This window comes from Erpetoichthys calabaricus, chromosome 8 (assembly GCF_900747795.2).
Source record: "Erpetoichthys calabaricus chromosome 8, fErpCal1.3, whole genome shotgun sequence".
NCBI classification, from domain to species: domain Eukaryota; kingdom Metazoa; phylum Chordata; class Cladistia; order Polypteriformes; family Polypteridae; genus Erpetoichthys; species Erpetoichthys calabaricus.
The window spans coordinates 14,460,002-14,472,317 of NC_041401.2; the positions used below are offsets into that span (position 1 = coordinate 14,460,002).

Consider the following 12,316-nt stretch of genomic DNA (forward strand, 5'->3'; position numbering starts at 1 on the left):
CAGCTGTCAGGCAGTGTTCAGAAGCCATTAAGAAGGCTAACAGAATGTCAGGTTATATAGCGCCTTGATGTGTGGAGTACAAGTCACAGGAGGTTCTGCTCAAGCTTTATAACACACCAGTGAGGCCTCATCTGGAGTACTGTGAGCAGTTTGGATCTCCAGGCTACAGAAAGGACATAACAGCACAATAAAAAGTCCAGAGAAGAGCAACTAGGCTGATTCAGGGCTACAGGGGATGAGTTATGAGGAAAGATTACAAGAGCTGAGCCTTTAGAGTTTAAACAAAAGAAGATTAAGAGGAGACCTGACTGAAGTGTTTAAAATTATGAAGGGAATTAGTCCAATGGATTGAGACGGTGACTTTAAAATGAGTTCATCAAGAACACGGGGACACAGTTGGAAACTTGTTAAGGGGAAATTTCATACAAACGTTAGGAAGTTTTTCTTCACACAAAGAACCACAGACACTTGGAATAAGAGACCAAGTAATGTGGTAGACATGAGAACTTTAGGGACTTTCAAAACGCTACTTGAAATTATTTTGGAAGAATTAAGTTGATAGGACTGGTAAGCTTTGTTGGGCTGAATGGCCTGTTCTCATCCAGGTTGTTCTAATAGCCGCACTGTTTTAACACACAGTAGACCACAATGTTTATCTAGACTCTGTTTGCTGTTATGACATATAGTGATGCAATACTTAAAGTGGAGAGAAAGATATCATAGCAGACAGAAGCCATTCTCAAACATGTGGGGCCAAGTAGCCATTTCTTCTGTCGCAGCACTCATTATAATGTGCAGGTTCAGTATCAACCTTCAGTTTCCTTGCTACTGAGCTCCTAAATGGAAAATAGCAATTTTAAGCTTTTTTTATTTTCTCTCAGTGTCAAGTCTTTTGTTCTGTATCTTTTTCTCTCACCCTGAAACCCCGGTGGTGATTTAAAACACACAGATTGGAGGAATTGTGGGGATGTTTTAGGAAGAACTCCTGTGGATGGAGACTTTTTCGTGCAGGATTTTGTCAACACTCATTACTCATTTTTTAACGGGTTGTCCCCAGATGTGTATTGTCATTCAAGAATCACATCTGGTGCCGCATGACTAAGGCTGGATTACAAAAGAGAGTGGCAGAAGGGGTAACGGAATTCAAACCGGACAATTGGAAGTGAGAGGTAGTAGTCTTCTTCCTTATCTTCGTGTTTTGGCTGCTCCCATCAGGAGTTGCCGCGGCGGATCATCTGTTTCCATTTAATCCTGTCCATCTTGCTTCGTTGCACCCACCACCTTCATGTCCCCTCTCACCACATCAATAAACCTTCCTCTTTTCCTCTTGCCTGGCAGCTCCATCCCTACCATCTCCCAATATACCCCTCATCTCTCCTCTGCACATGTCCAAACCAACACCACCTCTCCTCTCTGACTTTGTCTCCCAACCGTCCAACTTGAGCTGACCCTCTACTGTCCTCATTTCTAATCCTGTCCATCCTTGTCACACCCAATGCAAATCTTAGCATCTTTAACTCTGCCACCTCCAGCTCTGTCTCCTGTATTCTGATCAGTGCCACCGTCTCCAGCCTATATAACAGAGCTGGTCTCACTACCGTCCTGTAGACTTTCTCTTTCACTCTTGCTTTTCCCATGCAAACAAAAGAAGTAAATCATGTGAATGCCAAAGCATTTGAAATTGCAACAGTTTGTGTGGTGAAGTGCAGGGATGCCAATATTTTTGGAAAATCTAATTAAAAAAAAAAGAGCTTATTTATATTTGGATTTACTCTTGTCTAAAGACTATTTTCATTGATTTTCTTTTCCAGACAAGGTACTATACATCACTAAGGCCGAGTTTATTTGTTTCTTATTCAAATTACTGCAGCACTGAACTGTCATAAGCAGCCTGGCTTTCCAGAGATGACACTTTGTTATAGTTTATGTAAAAGAACAAACGTTTGATTGCTCTAAACCAGGGGTCTCCCACTTTTTTTCCCCTGAGAGCTACTTTTACAAAATGAAAATGGCTGAGAGCTACTCATGTTTTCTGACGTTTATTCTCATAGCTTATTTCAACCCAAACAAACTGAATAAGCTTGTTTTGCTAGAACATTTGCAACATGACAGTGTCGACAACTCACATTTTGCATTAAAACATCACAAAAAATATTTAGTTCACCTGCAAGTGTATTTTGTATGTCTGCTTGCATTTTCTTTTGTATCTCACACTACTGAATTTAAACATGGATGCTGTCAAAACAGAACAATCCAATTCCAAATACACAGATGTGACTTCTTCATTTGTCATTTTGTCACGTCACTGTGTCACTTTATTCACAGGTCCAGTCGCATGTGTGACGTGTTGTTTAGTTTGTCAGATGATTGGCACTGCATGGAATCAACAAGAGAGGCAGGCGTCTGGTGGAGTGGAGCCACTGAGGTTCACTCTTATGGAGTCATTTCAATGTTTGTCTGTCAGTTGTGTTCTGAAGTTTGATTTCATGACATTCATGTCACACTCACAGAGGTATGGAGACCCAAACAAAGCAGATATTTTCAGAGCTGCTTGGTAAAGATTCTTCTAGTTATTGGGCTCTACTAAGCTCCAGATATTCTGAGAATACTGTTGAGACTTTAACTGCACAATATTTTGAAGGTTTACTAATATATAATATATAAAATCCAATGTCTGTCTGTCTGTCCGCTTTTCACAATTGAATTACACGTGTAAAAGTTCGCTGACGACACTGCTATCGTGGGCTGCATCAGGAGTGGGCAGGAGGAGGAGTATAGGAACCTAATCAAGGACTTTGTTAAATGGTGCGACTCAAACCACCTACAACTGAACACCAGCAAAACCAAGGAGCTGGTGGTGGATTTTAGGAGGCCCAGACCCTCCTGGACCCCGTGATCATCAGAGGTGACTGTGTGCAGAGGGTGCAGACCTATAAATACCTGGGAGTGCAGCTGGATGATAAACTGGACTGGACTGCCAATACTGATGATCTGTGCAAGAGAGGACAGAGCCGACTATACTTCCTTAGAAGGCTGGCGTCCTTCAACATCTGCAATAAGATGCTGCAGATGTTCTGTCAGACGGTTGTGGCGAGCGCCCTCTTCTACGCTGTGGTGTGCTGGGGAGGCAGCATAAAGAAGAAGGACACCTCACGCCTGGACAAACTGGTGAGGAAGGCAGGCTCTATTGTTGGCATGGAGCTGGACAGTTTGACATCTGTGGCAGAGCGATGGGCGCTGAGCAGACTCCTGTCAATCATGGAGAATCCACTGCATCCACTGAACAGGATCATCTCCAGACAGAAGAGCAGCTTCAGCGACAGACTGCTGTCACCGTCCTGCTACACTGACAGACTGAGGAGATCGTTCCTCCCCCAAACTATGCGACTCCTCAGTTCCACTCGGGGTTAAACGTTAACATTATACAAAGTTATTGTCTGTTATACCTGCATTGTTATCACTCTTTAATATTGATTTGTATCAGTATGCTGCTGCTGGAGTATGTGAATTTCTCCTTGGGATTAATAAAGTATCCTATGTAATCTATCTATCTATCTATCTATCTATCTATCTATCTATCTATCTATCTATCTATCTATCTATCTATCTATCTATCTATCTATCTATCTATCTATCTATCTATCTATCTATCTATCTATCTATCTATCTATCTATCTATCTATCTATCTATCTATCTATCTATCTATCTATCTATCTATCTATCTATCTATCTATCTATCTATCTATCTATCTATCTATCTATCTATCTATCTATCTATCTATCTATCTATCTATCTATCTATCTATCTATCTATCTATCTATCTATCTATCTATCTATCTATCTATCTATCTATCTGTCATTTGCTTGAACATTCCGGTTGATTTTGCGACTTCTCTCATGTCACTAGGTATCAAGAGTTCACTTGCCGTACCAATTTATTTTCGCGAATACAAGAGAGACGCAGCAGGCTGAGGGGAAGGCCCTTCCTCACTCACTCGCCAGCTTCGGGGCATTTTCCTTTACTCCACTTACCCATTGAACGAGAGAACAATTGAATTCAACTTTGATATTTAAAATAAAGTGCTACTTAGGTCTTGATGAGTTTGAGTCCGGATACTCTCTTAAGTGTATGCCACATTGTAAAGAGAGATTCAGATTGTGGATCGTGATTTTGTGTTTAAAGGACTGTGATATGATTTTTTGGAACGATCGCCCACCCCTAATTTGACTAATCAAGTTTTATGTAGGATTCATTAACCCTTTGGCGAGCTACTTGGAAAGGGGTTGCGAGCTACCAGTAGCTTAAGAGTGACATGTTGGAGACCCCTGCTCTAAACCAATGACAAAGTAGATCTTAGATCTTAATGTAGAAATAACTGCAAGGTTGACACAGTTGGGGGGGGGTCTCGCTCTAATGTTTCCACCACCTCTCAGAGATGTGTGTATGTGTTTGTGTGTGTGTTAAATGGATTGGCAGTTGTAAATGGGCACTGTGTGGGTAATGTGAGTGAATGTGCCAGCGAGAGACTGGCATTCCATCCAGAATTGGTTTCTGCCTTGCACCAGAGACGGCCAGGATAGGCATCAGCCCACCATTAACTTATATTAAGTGAGCCTGAAAGTATTACGTTTATAAATTCTTCCCTAGAAAATATTTCTATATTTTTTTGAATAGAGTTTCATGTTCGGCTTGAAAGGAGCTGTATGGCATTGTCAGTGCGTGTGCCTGCTCATGTACGTTCTTCTTGCCTGTGCTCTTGTGCTTTTCTTTTTTAATTGTCTAAGTGACACTTCTGTAGTTAAAGTGACTCTGAAGAAGTAACAAGCAGATGGATATTTTCCAATTGTACAGCATCTTGCACTCACTGGCCACTTTATTAGGTACACCTTGCTAGTAGCGGGTTGGACCCACTTTTGCCTTCTTAACTGCCCTAATTCTTCATGGCATAAATTCAGCAAGGTGCTGGAAACATTTCTCAGGGGTCTTGCTCCATATTCATATGACAGCATCACGCAGTCGCTGCAGATTTGTCGGCTTTACATCCATGATGCGAATCTCCCGTTCCACCACATCCCAAAGGTGCTCTACTGGATTGAGATCTGCTGACTGTGGTGGGCATTTGAGGTCAGTGAACTCCTTGTCATGTTCAAGAAACCAGTTTGAGGTGAATTGAGTTTTGTGACATGGTGCGTTATCTTGCAGAAAGTTGCCATCAGAAGATGGGCACACTGCGGTCATAAAGGGATGGACATGGTCAGGAACAACACTCAGATAGGCTGCGGCCTTTAAACGATGCTCAGTTGGTACTAAGGGGCCCAAAGTGTATCAAGAAAGTATCCCCCACATCATTACACCACCACCAGCAGTCTGAACTGTTGATACAAGGCAGGATGGCTCCATGCTTTCATGTTGTTGATGCCAATCTCTGATCCTACCATCAGCAGAAATTGAGACTCATCAGACCAAGCAATGTTTTTCCAATTTTCTGTTGTCCAATTTTGGGTGAGTCTGCAACTTGTAGCCTCAGTTGCTTGTTCTTAGCTGACAGGAGTTGCACCCGGTGTGGTCTCCTGCTGCTGTAGCCCATCTGCTTTGACGTGTTGTGTGTTCAGAAGTGCTCTTCTGCATACCTCAGTTGTAACGAGTGCTTATTTGAGTTCCTGTTGCCTTTCTATCAGCTCAGACCAGTCTGGCCATTCTCCTCTGACTTCTGGCATCAACAAAGCATTTTCACCCATAGAACTGCCACTCACTGATATTTTCTCTTTTTTGGACCATTCTCTGTAAATCCTGGAGATGATTGTGCATAAACATCCCAGTAGATCAGCAGTTTGTGAAATCCTCAGACCAACCCATCTGGCACCAACAACCATGCCACATTTAAAGTCACTTAGTGTAAGTCACCTTTCTTCTCCTTTCTGATGCTCGGTTTGAACTCTGGCAGGTCCTCTTAACAACGTCTACAGGCCCAAATGCATTGAGTTGCTGCCGTGTGATTGGCTGATTAGATATTTGCATTAACAAGCAGTTGAACAGGTGTACCTAATAAAGTGGCTTGTGAATATATTAATTTGCTGTAGTGATGCCTTTTCCCTGAAGTCACATATGAATGTCTGCTCTTTCTTCTAGGTGACAAAAGGAGTTGTTGAATATGAGTGATGACAAACCCTTTGTATGTACTGCTCCTGGATGCGGCCAGGTATGTGTGTTTTTGATGAACATACAGTCATGTGAAAAAGTAAGTACACCCCATGGAAACTGTTGACTTTTTCAACATATTTGACCAGGCAAACATTCGATATTCATGCACACAGTGCCTTCATATAAATGTGATACACTTGAACAAATGACACATCAAATTGACATGGTGTATTTATTCTCTAAAGTAATCTAAAGTAGCAAAATGCAGATTTGTCACTTGGAAAAGTAGGTCCACCATCACATTTATCACCGCTTCAAATCATAAAACTAGAATCGGGTGATCCAGATGAAGTGCCAATCATTAGGACCTCCTTATGGTGTCTGTTGGTCATCCCCATCTTATTTAAACTTCAGATTTTGAGGGTCTGGTGTTCTCGTTGCTGTTGACGTATATGGTTTCATTGTGACAAGATCAAAAGAGCACTATGAGGACCTCAGAAAGAAACTTGGGGATGCCTAGGAGTCTGGCAAGGGGTTTTAAAAGATGGCCACATTACTTGAAATCAGTCATTCCACTGTAAGGAAAATCATCTACAAGTGGTGTAGATTTCAAATGACTGCTAATTTGTCCAGACCCAGCAAATTCAGCACAAGAGCTGACCATTTTATACTTACAGAAGTCTCCAAGAACCCCAAAATTTCATGTCAGGATCTTCTGATAACTCTTGCAGCAGTTGGTGCATCTAAACAGAAAGAGATTACACATATTGGACCTGCACACAAGGAAGAAGCCTTGGCTATCCAAAAACAACACGCGAGTAAGGCTATAGTTTGAACATCTAAGCAAAGACCAGGGGCCTCATGTATAACGCCTTGCATAAAATTCATACAAAAACATGGTGTATGGACAAAACTAGAAATGTGCGTATACAAAAAAATTCAGATGCCTAAAACTGTGTGTAAGCAAAGTTCTATGCACTTTTCTTTTACAAATCCCAATTAACATCAAATTTAACACACACACCTACAGCCCCACCCTGACTCCACTCAGATTTTGCCTATCTGAATATGCAAATGAATATAAATAAGCCCTTCCGTTCTGTAATTTGTTAAAAGACAGTGGCAAAAGCATGTGTAAAAAATAATTTCAGCCAATGCGAAATGGCGGTCCTGCTCAGCGAAGTGGATGCCAGGAAAAACATACTATTTGGTGGCTTCAGCAGCTGTATAAGTGACAAAAGAAAACTGACAGAGTGGCACATTGTGACAAAGGCCCTCGAAAGCTCAAGTTCAGAAAGTCACACAGTACCCGAAATAAAAAAGAAGTGGTCTGTTATTAAAGTCGATGTGAAAAGGCGAGTGTCTGGAGTGTCATACGGAAGTGTATATACTGTATACAGTCAAACTCGGTTTTAACGATTTCTCTGTTATAAAGGAAAAAAAATTTTTTTTGAAAGATATACCAGCTATTCACATATAAATTTGCCCTGTTATAACAAGCAAAATTTCGGTTATTACGAACAACACTTGACCACATCTTGGACTTTTGCGAGCCACTTCAGTATGCAATAAATTTCTTATCTCTTGCCTGGAACAATGTGACGACTGTTACCATACAGAATTGCTTCAAGAAATCAACATCTGATATTTTTGAAGAAGAGGATGAATTGCCGTTATCTACATGGGTTTGACAAAACAATATTGAAATTAATAATGTAAATTATTATGACTATCAACACGTGGATGACAAATTGTTTACTAGCGGAATTCCTACTGAAAACGAAATCATAAAGCGTTGCTTCAAAAAGAAGACGACGATGAAGATGACAAGGAGGAAGACGCCGCTGGCATATTGGATTTACCAGAACGCAGTTTACCAACATTGTTCAATGCCGAAAACACCTGCAATAGATAGATGGCATTTTTTCAAATGACTGAAGCGAAAAAGCAAGTGTTGGATGCATTAAGAGGCAAACTGCGTGACTATAGATTACGTTTAAAAGTTTAAAACAAAAAAATAATTAAGACTTCCTTAGAAAATAGTATATTTTACTTAATGTATGTTTTGATTATGGGCTTAATGTATATTTTTTTCAATATATCACTATTACTTTAATAGACTGAGTTAGCTTTTGTCAAATTCGCATTTCCCCGTTATAGCAAATTCCGCTTATATTGAGCAAATAGAGTCGGTCCTGTCAAACTCACAATAACCGAGTTTGACTATATATTTTATAGTAATGAAAAACACAGCAAGCATAAAGAGTTGTGGCACCCGCAGGCAAAACCCCATATAACTGAAAAGAAACATGAAGTATAAATGTGTTAAAAAGGAAAAAAAAGTCTTCACAGATGAGATTATCAAGAGTGACTGCCCTGAGATGTCGACACTTACAGTTAAGTACAAGACAGGCAGGAGGAGTCAGGTTCAGGTGGACGTATAACAGGAAGTGATGTCAGAGATGGTAAGGCTGTCAGTCATCTGGTCTGTAGAGGGAGGAAGAGAAGAGAAGAGATGTTAGTATACAGCGACACTCTGTGGATCGTGAGAAATTACCGGAGCCTTTATGCTGTCCCCAAGGTGCATGTTTGTGATAAGATACGTCTCTCTATTATATAAAAAAAATCCTGTGACGAGACAAGACTTTTTGGAAGATTTTTTCAAGTCTCGAGTGTTGAGACTTTGGCCATGAGATGTTTTCAAGTCACACCCTCCTCTTAACCATAGAAAACCACACACACAGTACTCTCACCTCTCTTTCGTGTGAATGCTTTTGACAGACACAGTTCTTGCTGTCTCAGCTCTTATAAATGTTAACATTTTCCTCACTTTAAGTTTCCAATTAAGGAAGACATATTATGTTCTTATTGAAGAATTTCATTATGAAGGGTTATCAACAGTAAAAATGAGTACATAGGCAATCCTAGCACAGAGAAACGATGAAGTCAAACGAATTAACGCCAAAAATGACGATCGGTTACACTGCAAATTGGTTAAATGTGTATCAGTAGACTGTGCTGAAACAGGTGGTGGTGATGGTGCGGAAGATGAAAACATCAACTTACAATATCATGTAGATTACCTACAACCGTTAACATCGTCCGGTCTCCCTCCAAACGAATTACTGTTTAAAGAAGGATGTATCCAAGAAAGGTAATGTAGTACATCTTCAGGGGATAACATTAGACAACAAAGGAGATCTTGATATGCCAGTCATATTAAAACGTTAACAGTTTCCCGTTAGAATAGCTTTTGCAAAGACAATTTACGAATCTCAGAGACAAATATTCAAAAAAGATGTTTTATTTAATAGAGAGAAAGAAATGAAATTCAATCACAGGCAATTATACGTTGCGTTGTCACGATGAAAGAATCAAAATTCAATGCATTATTAAAGAAAATTTAATTCAAAAAATAGGTTTCACTTATGTTTTACAGTAAAAGTGTAAGTTTAAAAAGTTTTTGCGTATTAATTTCAAAGCCAAACAGAAAGAAATCGTATTACGCAACAAATAACTAACGCAACATGAAACATAATTTTCTTTCAAATTATTACGTTTTACTATTTTTTCATATTGTTAATTACTTGCTGTAATGTAAAATAGTTAGTAAATTGTACATCCGCATCCCCATACACAAGCAGCAGAACCACAAAGAGGCCAGTGCGTAGTGTAAGCATGGGGGTTGGCGAGCGAAGCGTATAATAGTATAATAGTATATATATTGTGGACGCTAGAGGCGTTGTTGCCCCGTTGAACTCACCAGACAGACGCCCAGGACACACGTTTAAAAGCACAAGAAGATTCTTTACTTATTTTTCTTCTATAAAGTGCACAAAGCACCGCACACTCCACAATTCTCCAACAATAATAATAACAGTAATCAATAATCACAATAACCAATCCTCCACTCCCAGCAGCTCCGTCACACTCCCTCCCAACTCCGGCTCTATCTGCTGGGGTTTCCCACAATCCTTTTAAAGTCTCTGACCCGGAAGTATTTCGTCTCTGGGTCAAACGCCTTCTTCAGGTGTCCCGGAAGTACTGCGGGTTTCCGTCCTCGTGACTCCTAAGTACTTCCGGGTTAATGTCACCGTAATAGTCCTCATGTTCTTGGTGAGCACCCCCTGGTGGCACCCACGGTACTCAACAGGGCTGAAGAAATGGACTCCATGTCCCATGCTGCCCTGCGGGAGTCCGGGGAACCATTTCTGTCCAGGGGAGCTGCCATCTAGCGTCCCGGGGGATGTAGTGCCCTAAAAAGGCTCGTTCTTTCAGTTGATGGACGTCCTGGCCAGACTGAAATGCCGGCCGTCCATCACAATATATATATATATATAGTATATATATATATATATATATATTATATATATACACTAGCTGTGTAAGCCCGTGCTGTAAAAAGCCTGGGGTCCTATTGAAATTGTCAGAAAACAAACTGAAATGTAGAGATGTCAGGTAATTGAAAGGAACTACTGTGGGCATCTCTCTCTCTCTCTCCTCTCATTTTACCGATGTGCTCATATCGCTTGCACATTAGCAGAGGGAGGAAAAGTAAAAGGGATACCGGCTAAGCGACTTTCTTCTGAGGTTTCATTTTGCTGATGTGCTCGCCTTGCTTGTGTTATTAGCGGCTAAACGAGTTTCTGTTTTCTCGGAGTTGGAGCCCTTACCCCGACTCCACCTGTCACTTCTGGGCTGGACAGACAGACACACACACTTCCATGCGTAGACGTATATGTATGTATATGTATATATGTGTGTGTGTATGTGTATGTATATATATATATATATATATATATATATATATATATATATATATATATACATACAGTGTATATATATAGATAGATAGATATATAGATAGATAGATATGTATATATGTATAATTGTCCATAGCTAATAGTAATAAGACTAGATGGTTAGATGCCAAGACCATATTAAACTACATATATTTTAATATGGTTTTAAATTGTTTATGTTTTGGTATCTGGCAAGTTGTTAACATTTTCTTTAAGATTTTGTTAGTATTATATATTGGTGTATTTCTAATGCATAATGTGTACAAACTGTAATTTCGTGCTAGTTTATGAAACACTTCTACCCATCATTTCTCTATTATTCCTATTATTCGATGCCAACTTTTTCCATTTTTCTTACTTTCTTTGCTAAAGCGTTTTACAAATGAGGACCATTTGGCTGTCCACAAGCACAAACATGAGATGACACTAAAGTTTGGTCCGGCACGAAATGACAGCGTCATCGTGGCTGGTAGGTAATATTTTCACCAAGCAAGATATTATCTTCTAATATTCACTGAAGATGTTGCTAAACAATTTAAGCGTGGCATTCTATTACATATGTAAAGCATCACTGTATGAAAACAGATATTTCTGTAACTGATTAAAAATCTCTTTTTATTAAGAGCTTTGTATTTACTGTTCTTTTTTTGTAATATATGATTCTTTTTGCTTAATCACTCTTAATATTTGTATGCCATATGCAAACAGTGTGACTCTTGTAGCTAAAGCATTAAGTTCTAAAGCATGAAAGTTCTTCTTCTCTACCGACTCGCTGTTTAATCCTAAGAGGCTCTTTTTTATACTGGTAGTGTTTCAGCTGTAGACAAGTAGTATGTTAACAATTGAATTTTATCCTTCTTATTTTTAAGTCACTTTGATAAATGCATCAACTTAAGAAATGTATGATTATATGTTTTTCTGTGCTTTCAGACCAAACTCCCACACCAACTCGCTTCTTGAAGAACTGTGAGGAAGTTGGTTTATTTAATGAACTTGCTAGCCCCTTTGAACATGATTTCAAAAAGGCAGCAGAAGACGACATTAAAAAGGTAAAGGGGAACGTGTACCTCACTACCAGTTAAAAAAGCCACCTTCGTTTATTCAGCTCCAATATACAGTATGTCTGTGTGTGCCTTCTTGGTAAAGGTACGGTGACACAGTAACTATAAAAGTTTTCACTCTCTTGGAAGTTTTTCACATTGTATTTGTATACAAAATTGAATCACGGAGGATTTAATTTGGCTTTTGTCACAGGGATCAGCATAAAAGAGCTCTTCAATGTCAAAGTGAAAAGAGATCACTGCAAAGTGGTCTAAAATAATTACAAATATAAAACACAAAATCGTTTATTGTGTAAGTAGTCACTTCTT

General features: G+C 39.6%; 1 protein-coding gene across 8 annotated transcripts in view; it reads left to right on the top strand.

Moving 5' to 3' along the window:
- atf2 (activating transcription factor 2) overlaps positions 1-12,316 on the top strand; it is a 225,384-nt gene that overhangs the window by 5,279 nt on the left and 207,789 nt on the right. For 5 of the 8 annotated variants that reach the window (XM_051930645.1, XM_051930644.1, XM_051930647.1 and 2 more), the window contains exons 2-4: positions 6,133-6,241; positions 11,319-11,415; positions 11,877-11,995. In XM_051930645.1, the coding sequence (XP_051786605.1) occupies positions 6,155-6,241; positions 11,319-11,415; positions 11,877-11,995 (303 nt within the window). In that variant the 5' untranslated portion in view covers positions 6,133-6,154. The remainder of the gene's footprint in view (positions 1-6,132; positions 6,242-11,318; positions 11,416-11,876; positions 11,996-12,316) is intronic. The other 3 variants (XM_051930646.1, XM_028806253.2, XM_028806255.2) reach the window with 1 other exon arrangement.